At 36.8% G+C, this 21,399-nt stretch overlaps 1 protein-coding gene across 1 annotated transcript in view; it reads left to right on the plus strand.

The window, feature by feature from the left end:
• gpat2 (glycerol-3-phosphate acyltransferase 2, mitochondrial) overlaps positions 1 to 21,399 on the plus strand; it is a gene marked incomplete at its 5' end in the record, with an annotated part of 131,200 nt that overhangs the window by 71,196 nt on the left and 38,605 nt on the right. The window contains 4 exon segments of the mRNA NM_001089380.2: positions 1,875 to 1,974; positions 9,100 to 9,285; positions 18,428 to 18,526; positions 20,956 to 21,038. Coding sequence (NP_001082849.1) covers positions 1,875 to 1,974; positions 9,100 to 9,285; positions 18,428 to 18,526; positions 20,956 to 21,038 — 468 coding nt within the window.

Raw genomic sequence — 21,399 nt, forward strand, 5'->3', positions numbered from 1 at the left:
TTCAGGTGTGTTTGATATGGGTAGCTACTGAAATCTGCAGGAAGGTGGCTCTCTAGGAACAGGGTTGGCCACCCCTCCCTTAAAGGTTCATGACACCCCCCACTTTCGGTTCAGGTCCACCTCAGAATTTTTTCAAAAGATGCATCATAGTGGGCGTGGAGCTCCGCAAGCAAAGGGCAGGAGTGGGCATGGCCAGCAGAGCAGGGGAGAAGGAGGGGAGCGAGCAACTGTCAGTCCGTTCACAAAATGAGACACAAACCATGCGGAGACCCATGATTTTATAGTTTACAAAGTTAAAATGCAAATAAATAAACAGTAATTTAATGCCCTGCTACATTTGTTATTTCATATACATGTAACCACAATTTATATCATTATAAAGATAATCTTGTTCATATAAACACTAAATCCTTGGGTCTGAATGCAGACGCAGTGTAGCAGATTTTTGCCCTGTCTATTTTAACCATTAGCCCTGTTGTCTAAATTTGAACGAACTCCTGATAAAAGACAACGCCCACCATTCCCCAATTCTCGTACTGCTCTACCGACAAAAATACTTGCAGCACACACCCAACTTTGCTGTATTGGCCCTGACAGAATCGCGGGGAAAACATGCAACAAACCCTGTGGATCATGGAAACAAACACATACGACCCTTCATGAACGACTAAATACTGCATGCCGTGGGTCCGCGGACGCGTTTCACCCAGTCATCAACGTAGGATTTCACAGCTGAGCTTGGCACTGGCAGCCAGGTCTGCTTTGTCTTTGGAAAGCACGTGCTCTCATTAATATTTTAAAAGCCGGCTCTTCACATAGGATAAGAAAACTCCTATGACTTCATAACTACGCTATGAATAATAATGAGAAACCGACGCGTCATTTTTGCACTTGCAGTTTTGCGCTACGTCGTCGATTTTGATCCCGCCCCAAAAATTATTTTAAACCAGGAAGCTGAAATTAGCTGACAAAAGCTCAAAATTACCCAGTTTTCCCCACAATTAAAGCTGACAGGTGCTAACATTGTCCTAACTGATGCTCAACACGCACAAATCTGTTAAAATCTCAAAAAAAGTTCTCAATGGTTTCGTGAACCTTTAAATAGATCAAAAGTAATGTTTGTGATGCTTGTAAAAAAAAATTATTAAACTTTTTTATTAATTTAAGAGTTCTAAACAATGTGTCATGTTTAAAAAAATTAAACAGCATCTGTTTTCAGCGGGAATAATAGTAAAAAAAAATCTATCATGCACCAAATGATTGTTATAATCATTTCTGTCAGATGACATGACACTGTAAACAGAAGTAATGCTGAAATGCATTAGATTTTGAAATATGGTACAACGGTAAAGACTTTTCTTGAAGTATTTCACAATATAATGTTTGAAAATGACACAAATACAGGCTTAGACATGAGAGACTTCTTTCAAAAACATTAAAAGATATTATCGACCCCAAACCTTTGAAAGGCAGTGTAATTAGAAGCATAAAAGTAAGCCTTGTCTTCATACAATTTTACCCATGCTGTGACTTCAAAGACTCTTATGATGAACTAATGATGACATTTCTAGTCAAGTCAGTACAGTCATAGCCTTAAAGGTTTTTACTTTGAATTTCTTGTCAGAAAACACAGTTTGAAAAAAAAAACACTATTTTACAGGTAAAGTCATTTAGAAATGTCTGAATCCCTAGGAAGTGAACTATAGAATGGATTAAGACACACACCACACCTCCAAGTTGACGTCAGGGAAAAATAAAATGCTACAGAGGGGCAATATGTGGCCTTCGTCTGTATTTGTTGGTATTTCTTGGATGAATGACCTAAAGTGAAGTCCCATTAGTCACCGTTAATTGAAGCCGTTTTGTCTTTTCAGGTCTATCCTTCAGAGGCTGGGTGTCGTTTTGCTCCCAGAAGGCAGTGGCTCAGAGCGAGACGCTGAGATGGACAGCCTCTATTCTCCAGTCATGACCTCTGTAAGCCCCTGCAAAGGCTGAGTGTGCTTTTCTGCTTCAGTTGCTCAAATTCAGCACCCGACAAGACAAGTTAAACAGAGCGTCGCTTCAGGCGCTCAAGACGTTTGCACAGGCACACTGCTTTTAAGTGCCATTGATATAAGGATACACGATATTGGGTGAAAACAAATGACACGTATTCTATATATATTCTTTTTTTATATATTCTAGTTGATCATTTGGTATCAGAAGTGGCTTATTTGACAGACAAAGACCTCTAGATTATGCTTATTTTACCATAATATATGATCATGGCTTGATTTGTAATAATTCAATTAGGACAGTAAGGTCTGACTTTGCTCAGAAAAAAGTCTTGTCACTTAACAGAAATAATGTACAGTATAGAATATAAAGTCATGGTGCAGTGGAAAAATAATTAATATTGTGTATGACTACCATAAGCCTGGATGACTACATCCATGCAGTAAATCTCTGCAATGACTCGATAACTTATTAGTAAAATCATCTGCAATGGCAAAGAAAGCGTTCTTGCACTTTTTGAACTCCCAGAGTTCATCAAGATTCTTGGGATTCATCTTCAATGCCTCCTCCTCCATCTTACCCTAGACATGCTCAATAACGTTCATATCTGGTGACTGGGCTGGCCAATCCTGGAGCACCTTGACATTCTTTGCTTTCAGGAACTTTGATGTAAAGGCTGAATTATGAGAAGGAGCACTATCTTGCTGAAGAATTTGCCCTCTACTGTGGTTTGTTATGTCATGGGCAGCACAAACGTTTTGATACCTCAGGCTGTTGATGTTGCCATCCAATCTTTAGCAAGCCTCATACTGAATATATCCAAATCATAATTTTTCCTAAACCAAACTTGCTGATTTCTGTGAGAGTCTTGAGTCCTTGCAGGTTCCAATAGGCCTTCTGCAGTATTTGTGATGATTGGTATAGATTTCAACAGATGACTTATGAGAAAAATCTACCTTTTGCCACTTTCCCAAATTATCAACTAGAAGTCAAGTTATTATTTGTTGTAATCATGAGCCTTCCTGTGAAATTTAAGTTTTTATTCAAATATTTCCCTGGTGCTTGAGAGAATATTTTCTTACATAATAAAAAAGGTTCAATAACTAATATCTTTGATCTTTGCCATGGTGACATTAGATAATTTTTTACTAACTGTCTTGCAAGATACTAGCATTCATCTTAAAGCACACTTTAAATACTTAATGAAGTTAATTAGGTCAACTAGGCAAGTCAAAGTTAATTTGGCAAGTCATTGGGTAACTGGTTTGCTCTGTAGCTAATTAAAAATATTTCTAAAGAGGACTAATAATATTGACCTTAAACTTTATTTTAAAAATTTAAGCTTTTATTCCAGCCAAACTAAATGACTTTCCCATGAAGAAAAAGAAAAGAGTTTAAATGCAAAATGCATTATGTGCCATCTCAAAATTCGATATCTCTGCCTGCTATGTTTATGTTTAGTTATTTCACTTCAAATCAAGAGCAAATCACTTTTATTGTCACATCCTCAGCAGCACATGTATTATGAAGAGTGAAAAGCTTAGGTGCTGGCTCCAGACAGTGCAAAATACAGACAATGCAAAGTACAACAACATACACTAAAAAACAAAACAATATACTGTTAGCAGTAATAGTAATTAATAATAATTAAATGCCATGAAAAAATGTTTATATATATATATATATATATATATATATATATATATATATATATATATATATATATATATATATATATATATATATATATAATCCCAATAAAGTGAGTGATATTAATCTACATACAAAAGTTTGAGAAATGTGTTAATTTTAGAAAAATTTAAATATCTAAACCTTTGAATATATTAGTTAATACTGTGCAAATTATTTTATAATGTATGATATTATAATAATATATAAGCCATATATAAAGTCATAGGATATTTTTTTTCTAATCACCACCCTGACAATTGTACAGTAGATCTGAATTGCTTTATACTTTGCCAACAATGATTTTAACATTTCTCAGACTTGCCTTCTGTAGCTTCCCAAGCTTAGTAACAACATGTTTTAAACATCCTTGTTTCACCAAACAGCATCAATCTGCTGTTAAACATTCTCCTCAGGCCAAATGTACTGAAGAGCTTTCTTCAACTGACCAGCACTGTCTGTTCTCCATTCTTTCTTTTTTGTGTGCCTGTACTCTTCGTTCTCATGCCATTGCAAAACTACCAAAATAAGCATCTCACTGGAGACCCTCTTTACCTGACTCGAGCAGTCTCTGTCTTTTGCTTTTACTTTGGCCCAGCTAACCCACTTTGCCCCAAGGTATTCGGGGTAAAAAAACATGGAAGAAGCCCTATGGCCTGATCAGACACTAGAAATTGCTTTGGAAACTGACGCTGGCATGCACTGGTATACTTGCTTTAGGCATGACAGTGGCAGGGCGGCTAATGACTCCACAGATCTTATATGGATAGCACTTTACTTGAAGGGGGTGTTCATAAGACTCATGGCATAGCATGACATGACATGTCATGAATATAAAGGAGATTGCATGCAAACTTATGATAACGTTGAATGTTATTTGCTCAGTTAAGCTATTTTACATGCAAACGTGACGATGTTATGACAACTTGACAAACACATACATCACAAGCTATCTTTTTCCAGACAACTTGATATTACTAAAGCCTGGTTTATACTTTTGCATTAAGTGATCATCGCATCCCACGTGTTTCATTTTGCCGTGCATTTATACTTCTACTCGCTGTTTGGGTTGCTCTGCAATAACACTTCCGAAACTCTAACTGTGGCAGTGAGGTTTTTATTTTCCTCTGTGGACATCCACCAGTGTGGATGTGGATCATTTTTATTTTAAAATGACATTTTAAAAATTAAACGTATTGATGTAAACAAGGCCTATGTGTAGAAAGCACTGGTGTAATCATCATTTACCAAATGGTAGCTCAAAGGTGTTTAGGATCAAAACAATACCACACCCCCCCCCCCCCCCCCCCCCCCCCAAAAATGTTTGCTTTAGTGAGCTGTTTTGAACTGCCATTCATTTTTAAATTACGTAATTTCAGATCTGTTTTATTTCGTTTGAAGTATACACTGGGCAGATATGCACATTGCGATGTCGATGCTGAAACGACATTTTGTGCAACCCTACATTGATAGTCTTGAGATGGCGAGTCACCCACCTTTTTATAGCGGGCTAGTCTGCATCAGCACCGGGCCTCTTGATAGGTGCAGTGTGTTATAACAATAGGGCACCTGTGGACAGCAGATGTTTCATCGGGTGGTTGCATGAGTCGCCGAACCCATTACTCTGCCTCACTGATGCCTGGAGGTGGATAATAAATCTCCAGAGCCTCCAGATTTATAGTCAGAATCACACTGTTATCTGAATTTCTGGAAGGAACATTTTATTAGCCGTTTACGAGAAGTATTTACAAGAATTTGGACGTCCTGATTGTAAGCAGGGTTTTAAGCGAGATTTGAAATGATCTGCATTTTGTTCTTGATTAGTGATGTGTTGCAATATGAAGGGATTTGATTAGATATGTGCATATGTGTGACTTCTGATTGGCGTAAACAAACAGGAAATAATCTGTCATGCCTGGAATAACACATGAGCTTATCAGGCTTCTCAAGAAGGATTTGGGGGAGATTTGATGTGTGCAAAAAGGAGGAGATGGTTAAAGATATAGTTCATGCAAACATTTAAATGGTGTCATTTACAAGGACTTATAAATTTCAAAACATATACAGTGACGGAAATATACTTTCATATACTTACATATACTTCCTCAGAAAACATGTTTCTTGACTTAAAAGTGCTCTTGACTTGAAAGTTCATCTTAAAGACGCCTCTCAAATGGATAATGAAGTCACATGCCTTTGCTCAGGTGTGATTTCTTCACATACTTCAAAAGAATGTAAAAATCTTGATGGTTCTAAGGGTTTTATCTATCAAATTCTATCTTTATTTTTTATTCATTATTGAATTCAAGTTAGGTGATTGACTGGGCCATTCTACAGCTTGATTTTCTTTCTCTGAAAGCATTTGAGAGTTTTCTTGGCTGTGTTTTGAATCATTGTCTTGCTGAAATGTCCTCTCTGGTTTCATCATCGTCATCATCCTGGTAATGTAGATGTTGGACTGAAGCAGCAAATGTTAATTTACAATAAGGAAGGGCAGAGAGTTGCTAAATAACTTCTGAGACATTTCAGCTGCTGTCTGGGCTTTTACTGCTTTTCTACAACTTCCTTTCTTCATATTCAATACTTTTTCCCCTGTCATTTCATTTTATTGCACATAACTTCATTTGTAAGCTAGTTAGATTTGTTTTCTTTCATATACAGTTGAAGTCAGAATTATTTTCCCCCTCTTTTCTTTTTTTTTCTTTTTTTAATTTTTCCTAAAATATGTTTAACAAAGCAAGGACATTTTTACAGTGCGTCTGATAATATTTCTTTCTTTTGGAAAAAGTCTCATTTGTTTTGTTTTGGCTAGAATAAACACAGTTTTCAATTTTTTAAAAATACATTTTAGGGTCAAAATTATTAGCCCCTTTAAGCAATTTTTTTCTACAGAACAAACCAGCCTTATTCAATTAAACCTAGTTAAGCCTCTAAATGTCACTTTAAGCTGTATAGAGGTGTTTTGAAAAATATCTAGAAAAATAATATTTACTGTCATCATGGCAAAGATAAAATAAATGCGTTATTAGAGATGAGTTGAGTTTATAAAAATGTTTAGAAATGTGTTGACAAATCTTCTCTCTACTAAACAGAAATTGGGGAAAAATAAACAGACGGGTAATAATTCAGGGAGGGGGGGCTAATAATTCAGACTTCAACTGTATGTGTTTTTTGGTTATCAACATCTAGTAAAATTTCAAGTCAACAGCACCTTTAAGAATGTTTTCTGAGAAAAATGGTGACTTGTTGAATACTCATTTCCCCCACTGTATATTATTCAAAACACATACTTAGGTGTGTAAATAAGAAAAGGACATTTTTTTCCAAGTCAATGCAGGCTTTTTATAGTAAAAATACACTTTGAGAAGGGGCTGATAAAAGGAATTGTTCACCACAAATTAAATTTCGTCATAGTTTGCTCATGTCACATTAAATCCATCATTTTTAATAACTGCAAGAATGGCCATAGAACATATCATATCATTGCATAATATTTACAATCAAAGCTTTCATTGAGAGTTTAGAATTGAGATTTGAATGACTATCATCACATTTTACAATGTCATTAAACAAGAGAGGAAGGTTTTTTAACTGCACTGATAATAACGTCTTCTATCAGAAAGTTATGTTTAGTTAGCAGAAAGTTGCAAGGGCACAGGAAAAAGAAGTGGACATTGGAATGCACAGTATGCAGTCAATTTAGACTTATGACTTTTCAAACATCAAATACTTCTTATTCAAACATTCGAAAACTCCTTTTTTATTTATTTATTTTTTAATAAGAACATTAGAATGAAATATACACACATTTAGGAAAGCCAAGGTACTTTAGTTACATGGGTTTATTTTAAAAAGTTATTAAATTGCAAAATATTGAAACAGTCAACGATAGTATTGTGTTAAGAGTAAACAGATGTAATTCGACAAAAAGCTCTGGATGTTGAATTGTCTGTACACGTGTTATAAATATACAAGTTATAAGGTGCTGTTTACAAATGCGAATGAGAAAGTATTGCATTGTATATTGTTATAAGGTGCTGTGTATAAGTGTGTATAGGAAAGTAGATGGAATTCATATGCTTTTATTTAACTGTAAACTGAAGTTCATTGGATTTTGTTTTTATTTTTAGACTCACTAAATTAGTTTACTAATAGATTTTTATCATTCAGAGTATTATTTTTTATGATTTGATTAAGAATGTGTTCAAAATAGATTAAAACTAGCCCATGATTTACTTCCCCTCATGGTGCAGGTATATATAACTTTCGTTTGCCAGATGAACACAGTCAGTTTTTAAGGCTCTATTCATCCATCATAAAAATAATCCAATCACTCCAGTGAGTTAGCTGGACTGGAACTGCACTGTAGAAAAAGTTGAAGTTGGAGTAATAAAATTACTAAAACTAACATTTAAGTATAATTGTATTGTATAACAGAAATCAAACTAATTAACATCACAAATTATATTACATTCTAAGACAACACACAACAGATAATTCTATAAAACATCTATTTTTGTATTTTATAGAATTTTCTATAGAATTTCAAAATTGAATTAAAATTCATGCAAAAGGTTTCTTGAATTATCTGCATCACTCCAGTTGTGTCTTTAGATTGTTTTTTTAGTTACATTTAGGAATAATTTCTGTAATTTTTGAATAATAATTGTACAATAACAATAATACTGCTATAAAATATATATATATATATATATATATATATATATATATATATATATATATATATATATATATATATATATATATATATATATATATATATATATTTTTTTTTTTTTTTTTTTTTTTTTTTGAGAGTGAGCTGTGCCCCAGTAAAGCTTTATGTCTAGCAATTCCCATGGTTATTACATTACCCAATGTCAAACTAAAAAAACTACTGAATATTGTTTACACGCAGCAAATACTGTAATAACACTAAAATGGTGTGAATATGTTCCTAAATTATTAAGATTCTAAAGCTAGTTTATGATAACTCAAAAGTTATGCTTGTCACACAAAGATTACTCTGAATATTTGGCATGATTTTTATTTCATTTATTATTTTTGTCCATTTTGGATTAGCTTGACATTCACTGGCGGAGCTATATGGGTTTTAAAAGACATGAGGCTGAGTAAAATGATGACAGAATCATCATAATACTTTCTCCCAGTGCTAGAAAAGTCTCATTTGATTCTGCAGAAGTGCTTGCTTGCTACTTTTATGTCTCTCCTCTCTGACACTACACTCAAATGTACACCAGACTTCCAGTTCATTTTATTGGTCTGATTTGCAGATATAGAGTTCTTTTTTTTCTGCTTCACGTCTCTTCTTCATCATAAAAACTGTCCAGCCGCTCTATTTTCCCTACAAACATTTTTATTCATCCATTCCTCCTCTTCTGTTCCACTCCACAGTTCATCGGTGAGCTGTTACGAGGGGGCGCTTCTCTCTGCGTGGGCATCTCTACAGCCGAAGGTCACAGCGGGCAGTGGCTGGCGCGTGTACATCAGGCCATCAGTGACGGTCTAGTGCCCGATGTTTGCATTGTGCCAGTGGGCATTTCCTATGATTGCCTGCCATGCCACGTTATACGTTCACAGGTGACGACCTTAATATTTGCAGTACACACCATTCCATAATGACTGTCAGCTTTAGCACACAAAACTATTAATAAACCAATAAACAAATTACAAACTGAAGTAGATTCACATTCTCCTGACAAAGGCAAACATGATGATGGTGCTCATAATGGCAGCACTGTGATCATAGACTTTGGAAGCATTTGTCAAAACTCTTTAACTCCAGTATTAAACTCAGTCTTGCGTGTAGCTTGGTGTTGATAGTGTGTTATTGCTTTTGCAAACATTTTTTCCATCTGACAGATAGTAATAAAAACCGCCTTAAAGAGAAAAATGAACATGTACTCAGTTTTTATTAGGGATTGGTACCGAAACTCTGTACTTTATCGCTGTCAGTGCTACATTATAAAAGACTGAAGTATCGATAAGCTCTGATGTTAACGGTTCTGCTATCGGTACTGGAGAGTTATTGCTGAGTAAACATTACTTACAGTAGAATAATTTCACTGACCAACTTTTTCTAATTTGCAATATTTGAAATTCGTCTGCACAGTTGGCAATCTCACATAAAAAATCTTGTGTTTCTGGTGAGCGCGTCAAGTTTAAATGCTTTCACAGTTCTTGTTTGCGCATGCGCACTCCACTGAGGCTCGCGTTAAGCACACACACATAGCTTGCGACACAAACTCGTGCACATAGAGTAGGTTAGAGTTAAATGTGGCCATTACTGCCGAGGCTTATACCGCCGCCGCTTTAAATTGGCAAGCGCGTGTTTTTAATGTTTGACCACAGTTTGTGAATATGCCGCCAGGGGGCACAAAGGGATAGGATGCGAACGGACAGAAATAGCGTATACATCAGCTGTAAATATGCTACTGTTCTTATAAATGAAGATGAAACGATAAAACAAAGCATTATAATTCCCTCATGAGCAGCAACACATGCTGGTCAGGACGGACAGCACATCGGCGGTGGCATATATCAACCACTTGGGGGGTATTTGCTCTCACCGCATGTCTCAGCTTGCCTGCCGTCTGCTCCTCTGGAGTCATCCGCGGCTGAAATCGCTGCGCGCCATTCACATTTCAGGCAAGCTCAACCGTGCAGCTGATGCGCTCTCACAGCAGCCTTTACGTCCTGGTGAATGGAGACTCCACCCCGAGTCTGTTCAGCTAATATGGGCGTGATTCGGGAAAGCCCAGATCTTTCTGTTTGCTTCCCCCGAGAGTGCTCATTGCCAGTTTTTCTTTTCCTTGACCGAGGGCTCTGGCTCTGGTCAAATACGCTGGTTGCGCCCCTCTGGCCCAACCGGACCTGGATGTCAGAGCTCTCCCTCCTCGCGATGGTCCTCCCCTGGCAGATCCCTTTGAGAGAGCACCTACTCTCTCAGGGACAGCCACCATCTGGCACCCTCACCCAGATCTTTGGAACCTCCACGGGTGGACCTTAGACGCGAGGAAGACTTAGGTAACCTACCGATTTCGGTGGTTATTAATACCGTCACTCGGGCTAGAGCCCCTTCCACGAGCGCGGCTATACCCTGAAGTGGAGTCTATTCACTGAATGGTGCGTCTCTCGTTGAGAAGATCCCCGAAATTTGCCAGATCAGCGTTGTGCTTTCTTACGCCTAGAGAAGCTGGAAAGCAGGCTGTAGCCCTCCACACTCAAGGTTACGTGGCTGCCATCTCCGCTCTCATGACGCGGTGGCTGGCAGCACCGTGGGAACGCATAACCTCATCATCCGGTCCCTCAGAGGCGCTAGGCGAATTATTCCACCCTGCCCCCCTCTCATGCCCTCTTAGGATCTCGCCCTCATTCTCACGAACCTGCCTCAGATCCCTTCAATCCTCGACTCAGTATCTTTAAGATTTCTGTCTCTGAAGACAGCTCTGCTGGTCGCGTTGATATCGATTAGAGGATCGGGGACCTGGAGGCATTTTTCGGTCAGTGACTTGTGCCTGTGATTCGGGCTGGCTTACTCTCTCGTTCCTGAGACCCCGCCCAGAATATGTGCCCAAGGCGAACCGTGTCCCCCGAGAGTGCGTGCGCACTCCACTCGGAGCTTCGCATGCTCTTGGGCGCGTGCACGTACAGCATCTGTAAAGCTGCGGGCTGAGCCACACCTAATACATTTGCAAGGTTACAATCTGCGAGTGGAGCCGGTTTCCTCAAGGGTATTAGGTAACCCTTGGTGATTAAGGAAACAACTCGGTGAAGGTGTTGAAACATGCTTGCTGCGCCATTCTCCCTAACACGGAGCCTTTTTATCTGTCAGTAAAGTTCCCCGTCAGGTGAGCCCTGCAGATTCCTCCGAGGCCCCCAGCACTGACTCAGCGGAGGAGTCACTTGCTGGCCCACTAGGTTGTAGGTCTGCCCGCTGGTCAGCCTGCGTTTTGGGTATAGGTGCCCGCTATGCGTGATCCCCACTAGGCGATCTCATATGCTTATTCAGCCACGGTGCTGTCCCCCCTCACGGGCGGACCCATGTCTTCCCTCTCCGCTAACCATTTTATTATATGCGTACTTCCCCTTCTCAGGGCTAGTCCATATGTATTCTGTCATCTTATCTCCCCATTGAGTAGCAGATGGCCTCCGTAGCGTCCTCCCTATTGGGACTGCACGCCTCCCAACGTACTGTCGTTTATTCCTAGAATTATCTAGACACTTGCGACTTCCCAAAAAATATATCTAAATCCGTAAAACTTCTGTTGAAGTGGGATAAGTAAGGGCCAGAGACCACATCACGCTTGCTTGGCTATCCTCTCATCGGAGGCGTAGGTAAGGTGCAGTCATTATGGCGTTTTCCATACTTTCTCCCATTCGTGGATTATAATTAAAATCTACTAATAGCATTGGAGTTCCCCATCCGAAGGGGAACGCTCTGGTTACTAAAGTAACCCTCGGGGAACGGAAATGCTATTTATCATCGCCATATTGACTGTTCCTTAGCTGTTAGTTCAGTCTCTTCAGCTTAAAAGGATAGCGTGTGCTTGCTCCACCTGTGCTTATATGCGGAGATAATTGGCAATAAGGCACACGTGCGCAAGCTTATGCTGCCAATTCATTGACATTTCTTTGGCCTGTTGTATACTCTTTCAGACAATTGGCTTTCTGAAACGAAATCTCCCATTCGTGGATTATAATTAAAATCCACTAATAGCATTTCCGTTCCCCTCCTCGGGGAACGAGGGTTACTTTAGTAACCAGAGCGTTTTCCATATCAAACTTGCAAAGTCTGAACTTACAGGGAGAGGATGCGAGACTGAACTGTGTGTGTAGGCTACTTAATATTGAGGAAAAGCCCCAATCAGATAGGTGAATGTCTGCAGCCCCGCCTTCGTTTTCAGATGTCTCCTATTTCCCCATCCACACTGAGACGGAGCAGCAGCTTTTTAGAATGAAAACGGCCTCTCCAGTGTTTTGAAAACTCCGGCGTAGTGTGGACTGATGGCGTAACCGTAGCAAAACTTATGCGTTTTAAATGAAAACGCATTAGTGTAAACGGGGCCTATATAAACACGCACATACACATAAGCACCAATCAAGTGACACGCACATCACGCTCTGTCTCTCATTCACACACATACACACACATACACAAACACACACACATAGACAGCACAGACAGACAGCACAAAGCTCTTTCATTCGCGCAGACACACACACACACGCCCCTCTCATTCGCACGCACACACATATACACTCACACACACAGCAACAAACAAGCTAAACACAGCATCACGGAGCAGAAATCTGGTTGAGTCCTGGTTAATGCAGACCTCTACTATTTATGACTGTATCTTGCACATTTATTTACTTGTTTTAATCTTTTTTTAATTTTTATTATCAAGTATTTTTGCTTATTAGTTTATTTTTTTTAAGTAATTAATTTTTATTTTACCATTGTTTTATTTTTGTTCATACTTTATTTACACTTTTTAAAATATTAAAACAAATTTCTAATTATTATTATTTATTTTTGTACATTTTGTTTTAAAAGTCTGTCAAGCACTCTCTTGAATCTTAGCAACCACCCCTAAATCTTAGAAACCTCCTAACATTTATACAGCAGCCACTCAGCATAGTCTCAGCAACCACCTCAATAACTGGTGACCACCTGGCAACTGCTCAAACCTTCTTAGCAACCTCTTAACATTAGCTTACAACCACACAAAACAACCTTAAATGCCATTGTCTTAGCAACCACACAGGACCTAATAACTTAATAACAACTTAAAACAACTAATTATATAGCCTTATAAAAACCCTAGAACAACAGCACTGAACATCATAGCAACCATAGATAATATTTATAAATCCATTTTCAAGTGCTCCAGAAACATCAACATGTCTTCAAGTCAAACTGCCAGCAATAACAGTAAAAATTAATTAGTTGTCCAAGATGCCACAACGTTGCATGGTCAACTTGTCACTCGATTGTTTACTGAGCAGCCTTTGATGAGCCCAGTGTTATAGATGACTTACTTGAAGCACCCACACAGAAATGCCAGTTAATGAGACATCTGTTTATTTATGGTTTATATATATATATATATATATATATATATATATATATATATATATATATATATATATATATATATATATATATACAGTTGAAGTCAGAATTATTAGCCCCCCTGAATTTTTAGACTGCTTGTTTATTTTTTCCCCAATTTCTGTTTAACGGAGAGCAAATTTTTTCAACACATTTTTCATCATTTTTTACATTTTTCATCTCTAATAACTGATTTGTTTTATCTTTGCCATGTTGACTATCATATAATATTTTACTAGATATTTTTCAAGACACTTCAATACAGCTTAAAGTGACATTTAAAGGCTTAACTGGGTTAATTAGGTTACCTAGGCAGGTTAGGGTAATTAGGCAAGTTATTGTATAAAAGTGGTTTGTTCTGTAGATTATCGAGAAAAAATATAGCTTAAAGGGGCTAATAATTTTGTCCCTAAAATTGTGTTTAAAAAATTAAAAACTGCTTTTATTCTAGCCAAAATAAAACAATATTATCAGACATACTTTGAAAATTTCCTTGCTCTGTTAAACATCATTTGAAAAATATTTTAAAAAGAAGAAAAAAATTTGAAGGGGGGCTAACAATAATATATATATACAGTTGAAGTCAGAATTATTAGCCCCGTTTTTATTTTTTTCTTCTTTTTTAAATATTTCCCAAATGAAGTTTGACAGAGCAAGGAAATTTTCACAGTGTGTCTGATAATATTTTTTCTTCTAGAAAAAGTCTTATGTGTTTTATTTTGGCTAGAATAAAAGCAGTTTTGAATTTTTTAAAAAGTATTTTTGGGACAAAATTATTAGCCCCTTTAAGGTAGTTTTTTTTCCGAGAGTCTACAGAACAAACCATCGTTATACAATAACTTGGCTAATTACCCTAACCTGCCTAGTTCACCTTATTAACCTAGTTAAGCCTTTAAATGTCACTTTAAGCTGTATAGAAGTGTCTTAAAAATATCAAGTAAAATATTATTTACTGTCATCATGACAAAGATAAAATAAATCAGTTATTAGAAATAGGTTTTTAAAACTATTATGCTTAGAAATGTGCTGAAACAATCTGCCCTCCATTAAACAGAAATTGGGGAAAAAATAAACAGCAGCGCTAATAATTCAGGGGGGCTAATAATTCTGACTTCAACTGTATATTCATTCATTCATTCATTCATTCATTCATTATTTTTTTTCCGGCTTAATCCAGTGAAAAAAAAAAATAATAATAATTATCCAGCACGTGTTTACGCAGCGTATGCCCTTCCAGCCGCAACCCATCTTTGGGAAACATCCACAAACACTTATTCACACACACACACACACACTCATACACTACGGACAATTTAGCCTACCCAATTCACCTGTACCACATGTCTTTGGACTGTGGGAGAAACCGGAGCATCCGGAGGAAACCCACGTGAACACAGGGAGATATGCACATGATTATACTTTATTTTAATGAAAATAAACTATAGACAAAAGGAATGTAAAGATATTTCACTGTAAACATCACTTCTCTTTTTTCAAGTACACCAGAGTTATCCATAGGACTTGACCAGCGTTGCCTCAGTAGGTTTTTTGACACGTTTTTGCACTTTTAGGCACATATTTACATATTTGGTGCCAGTTTAATTATCTCAATGTATGCTTACCACTGTGTATCAGCCTACAGGATTTTAATCTTCACAGAACTGTAGGGAACATATTTCTTGAAGTAAATAAAAACTTTGCCGTTACAGCATTTGCTCTCTCATTCTCTGTAGGACATATTGGAATGATTATAAAATAAACAGAAACCTGCAGTCATGCTAAAGTGATCTTGCCAAGACTTAAGCTATTCTACAATTCTGTCATCGTTTACTCATCCTTCATCTGTTTTAAACCTATGCAAGTTTAATTCTTTTGTTGAACACAATATATTTTGATTAAAAAAAATGCAGGATGCATTTAAACAAGTTTTTTTTTTCTCCTTACGTTCAAAGTCGATGAGTCTCAGCAAGCAGCATTCTTCAAAATATCTTTTTGTGTTCAACTGAAGAAAGAAACTCAAAATGTTTAAAACTATATCAGGGAGAATAAATGATGGGACATTTTTTATGTTTGTGTGAATTATCCTTTCAATTAAAAACCTGCTTAACTAAGATTGAAAGTAAGTAAAGTCTATTTCTAAAGCGCATTTAACTTCAGTTTGGCACTGATCAAAGTGCTGAACAAAACCATAGCACACATTCTAAAACAGTAAGATAACAATAAAAGTGCTAATAAGAATAATAGTATGGCAAAAACAATGCACAATAAAGATTTAAAGCCAGGTAAGGCAATAGAATAAAAATATGTCTTAAAGTTGCCACCCATTATTTAATATCCTCAAGACAATCAATTAAAGACTGCAGAGAGTTCTGAGATTTTAAAAATCATCTGCATAAACATGAAAAGAGATTTTATATTTCCTTATAATACTACCAAAAGGAAACATGTATAAATTGAAAAGCAATGGACCCGGCCGGAATTGAACCCTGGAGGACACCAAACAGGGGCAGATTTTAAAAGAGTGCAGAAGTTCTATACTGTAATTTGAGTGTATGGTAATGTGCTACTAAATGTGTATACATTTACATTGTTGTGCTAACAGTTACTTTGTATTCATGCACTCTGTTCTGTCAAATAAACATATTCTAAAGAATATTATTATTATTATTATTGTCAAATTTAAAGGATAACATAAAAAATGAGGGTTGTGCAACATAATTTTTCTAAAAAGTGATATGTCAGTTACAGGATTTTTGTAATTTTGTCATTTATAGGAACACTTTTACTCTATTTACACACTCAATCAAAATGTTCCAAATATTTTACAACTCCCCCAGAGTTAAACAGTTGAGTTTTAATAGTATTATGTGTAATATCAGTGCACCTGCTGCAGCCATGGTACAGCAGCAAAGTTCTTTGATTATTACGTCAGAATGAGAGTATTGTTCCTAGCCATGCTTCATATAGCAACTTTTCATTTTTCGTTGATCTTATTACACGATGGTACTACAAAAGAGTGAATCTTTTAAATATCAGAAACAGTTTGATTGACAAGGGTGCTTTAGACATGAATTTGTTTTGGCTACAGAAGCTTCCAGTGTACTTAGTGACAATATGAAAATAAATGAGAAAAGATGACAAGCATTAGACAGAAAACCAATTAGACAAAACTCTGGATGCTGAATTGTATGTGCATAGTAGGCCTCCGTCAGTCAGTGTTGACCATGGATGAAGTATCCTAAATCTTATCTTGGGGCATGACTGATTGTCTGAGACAGCATTGTTGGTGGCTGAAAAGACCAATACGGTGTATGCACAGATCTGTTATTGATCTACAAGTTATAAGGTGTTGTTTACAATTAGTATAAAAAAGTTTATGAAAATGATCAAAACTCGGCAAGATGCTAACGGTTTAATCCGATTGAATGAGTTATGCTAAGCTCAGCTAAAAGCCCTCCACCAGATCCAGAGATCTGCTGAATTGATTTAAAAATGCTAAAACTCAACTATTTAACTCTAGCGGACTTGTTAAATGAGCCTTAATCCCTCCCCCCAAACCCCAAATAAAAAAGGTGGAGTGTTGTTTTTAAGAGATTTAATCAATTTGAAATGTTCAGTAATCGTGACATTAGTACCTCACAACCAATTTCAATTTTAAAAAGTAGATTGCATATGAAATAAGGTTTATATAGGCGACACAGTGTCTCTGGTTCAAGTGCTGGCTGGGTCAGTTAGGATTTCTGTGTGGAGTTTGCATGTTCTCGCATTGGTTTCCTGCAAGTGCTCCAGTTTCCCCCACAGTCCAATGACATGCGCAGCACGTGAATTGAAAAAACTAAATTGTCTGTAGCTTATGAGTGTGTCTGTGAATGAGAGTATATGTGTGTTTCCCAATACTGGGTTGTGGCTGGAAGGGCATCCAGTGCATAAAACATATGTTGGATTAGTTGTCGGTTCATTCCGCTGTGGCGACCTCTGAAATAGAGACTAAGCCGAAGGAAAATTAATGAATGAATGAATGAATGAATAAGGTGTATACGAATAGTATATGAATATGAATATGTATATGTATATGAATAGTAGCAACCATATAGCAATGAGCTCTAAATCACTCAGAAGTTTCACAGTAATTGCAGTTGTGTAGTTTTATATTTCTAATTCCTGTGGCGAGCTGATTCATTACACACTAATAAGCAGCAATAATCAGATAATTAAAATCAACCGCTTGTGTATGTTTTTTTCATTTTGATTTGATTTTTAATATGCAGATCGTGAGATGCGTCTTCCAAATAAGCAGCAGTAAAAATACACGGCTTGAAGCTTTCTGTCTCACATTTAGGGAAGAACGGAGAGATAAAGGGCTCTGAGAAATCCATATTATTGTGTGCATCCGTCTCGAATAGACGCCAGTTATTATAGTGATTACAGCCACTAATTTCTCCTCTAATGGCTCTTCACCATTAGAGCGCCGCAAAAAAAAAAAAAAGATCAGAATAGTTTTCTCGAATTAGATCCAAGTCATTTCATCAGCTGGCGAGTGGCAGCGCTTTGAGTGTGTGCACCATTGTTTGTGAGTGTTTTCTCATTTGTTTGTGTGGTCTGCAGGCCAGCGTTATGTCTGCTCTGGGGTTTGCGCTCTCCCTGCTGAAGGGTGATCACAGAGGAAGTGTTAGGATCCATTTCGCACAGGCTTTCTCTCTGAAGGTATGAGTCACACACGAGCACACACGAGCTCGCTCATCCACACACAGTGTAGCAGATGAAAAATAATCATTTCATACAAATGCAGAGCATTAACACAATGGTTCTTGGGCAGTGGGTGGCCGTAAGAGTAGGGTGGCAGAAAGCAGAGAAAATAATGGTAAGACGCAAACGATAAAATGCATCTAGCCATGTAATTATGCACAGTAAGGAGAAACAAAACAAACTGGTTTATGAATTTGAAACGGAGCCGAATGTTTTGTTGATGAACAGATTTATTATTTGCTTGGTAAATAAGGAATAACTTCATTATTTCTTTTATAATGTAATTGGTATTGCCTAAAATTTGTTCATATTTTTCCACATAATTTTGTCTCTCAGTATGCATTTTAAAACTTCATAAAATATGCTGTTCAATTGGAAAAATGGTATTCTTTGAAATAAAATTAAATATTAAAAGCATTAAAACATTGCGGGAATTAAGATTATAGTACTTAAAAATACTTAAGAATACCATTTATATATAAGGGGTCAGTCAGGTCTTCTGTTTTATATATATAATATATAATTATATATATAATATAATTTTTTTCTTTTTTGAAAGAGAGAAAGAAATCTTGTTTATGAAAGTAATTAAATGATTGGAATGTTATTACAAATGAATACAAAGTATTTGTGTTTCAAACTAATTGTGAACTTCAAATAATCCTTAAAAAATCCTGAAATTATTCATCATGGTTTTCAAAAAACATTGTTAGCTTTGTCATCAAAACAATAACTTTTGAAATATAATTTTTAATTTGAAATATAATTTAATTTAGAAACATATTTGTAAAAAATACAATAAACTACAATTCAGTGCATAAAAAAAAAATTAATATATAAAGCCTTGATCCAATTGAAGAGACTTATTAAATAATAAAAAACAGGATAAAATATTAAACCCCTTAACCCCCACGTTTTGAGTTCAAACTTGATTATTCTAGGTAATTGGTCTCAAACTCGATTCCTTCAGCGCGGCAGCTCTGCACGGTTTAGCTCCAACTCTAGTAAACACAGCTGATCCAACTACTCAAGGTGTTCAAGACCATTAGAGACTATTAAGCAGGTTTAAGTTGGAGGTGGTTTAAGCTAGACTGTGCAGAGCTGCGGCCCGCCATGAATTCAGTTTGACACCATTGATCTAGGTGATATATGCATATTATATGTAGTTTGTCAAACTAAGTGTATGTTTAGGCCAAATCTAAACTAAAAATAGAAATAAACTGAAAAATGGAGGGGTTAACTTAAGCCGAAACTTTTAAACAGTATATTTCACAATATATGATTAAAAAGTGGGCGAAAAGGTGGCTCAGTGGTTAGCACTGTCACCTCACAGCAAGAATGTCATTGGTTCGAGTCCCAGCTGGGTCAGTTGGCATTTCTGAGTGGAGTTTGCAAATTCTCATCGTGTTTGCGCGGGTTTCCTCCGGGTGCTCCTGTTTCCCCCACAGTTCAAAGACATGTTGCATAGGTCAATTGAATAAACTAAATTGGCCGTAGTATTGGCCGTAGTGTAAGTGCGCAAATGAGGGTGTATGGATGTTTCCCAGTATTGGGTTGCAGCTGGAAGGGCATCTGCTGCGTATAACATATGCTGGAAAAGTTGGTGGTTCATGCCATTGTGGCAACCCCTTATGAATGAAGGGACAAAGCCGAAGGAAAATGAATGAATGAATGAACAAATTTAAACAAAAAAAATTTGTTTAAAATAGCTGCTCTGTCTATGGTTAAAAAAGTAAAACAATACTAGTAGAACAAATAAAATGAATAGGACAAAAATGCAAACAATATAAAAAATAAAATGCATTAACATAGTCAAAGTCTAGATGTTATAAAGTTTTTTCTATTTAATATAATTTTATCCTCATTCACCCCAACAGTCACCCCAGTGTAGACTGTTCATTTAAGCTATTAAAGTTATCAATCAAACAACAAGACATTTCAGTTTATTTATTTTATTCTTATGCATTTTTAACAAATATATTGTTTAATTAATCTTAACTAATCTAATGGCAGCTATTGGATTGCATTTATGCAGCAAGACCCAAAGAGCACATACTGAGCATATTTAAATTAGCATGTAATTGTTTATATGTCAGACAGAACTGATGTTGATAAATGTCCTTCTAGTATCCCATTAGTTATCATATTTATGTAGCCACCAAAGCTGCATTGTTGTATGTATGCAGTTTAAGGTAAACTAATACATTTTATGTTTGAATTTAGATGCATTCAGAACTGCCAATTGCTTTCCAAATTTTGGGTTTTGAATCGAAACCAGCGAAGAATCACAACCTTAATGCAACATCTCAATTTATGCAGCCAAAGCAGCCTCTGTGGAAAAGTTTTTACAGTCTCCCTCGTTCTTTCTCTTTCTCTCTGTCTCTCAGGAGATGTGTGAGAGTGGAAAGTGTCGTGTGGATGGAGGGCGCCCCCTACAGGACCTGCTAATGACCGCCATTGTGCACAACAGGTCTCTTCAATACCTCTGTTCCTGCATCCCTCATCACTTCTCCCCCAGCATCTGTCAGCCCATATGGTCAAAGACAAAAGAGCTTCATTCTAGATTTCCCCAGTGTTTCCAACCCCAGAACACAGCAACAACCTCCCAAAATGACCTAGAAACCACCCAGCAACATCCAAAGAACCACCCAGAACACCAGAACAGCCACCCAAAATGATCTAACAAACACCCAGCAACATCTAAGAAAACACCCAGAACACCATAACAGCATTTTACAGCCATGTCATGGCAATCAGTTAACATAACAGTGACTAAAATCTAAACAACCCCCAGCACTTTCTTAGAACCACCTAGAGCACACTAGCAACTA

Source organism: Danio rerio, chromosome 8 (genome assembly GCF_052040795.2).
Source record: "Danio rerio strain M-AB ecotype USA chromosome 8, GRCz13ab, whole genome shotgun sequence".
NCBI classification, from domain to species: domain Eukaryota; kingdom Metazoa; phylum Chordata; class Actinopteri; order Cypriniformes; family Danionidae; genus Danio; species Danio rerio.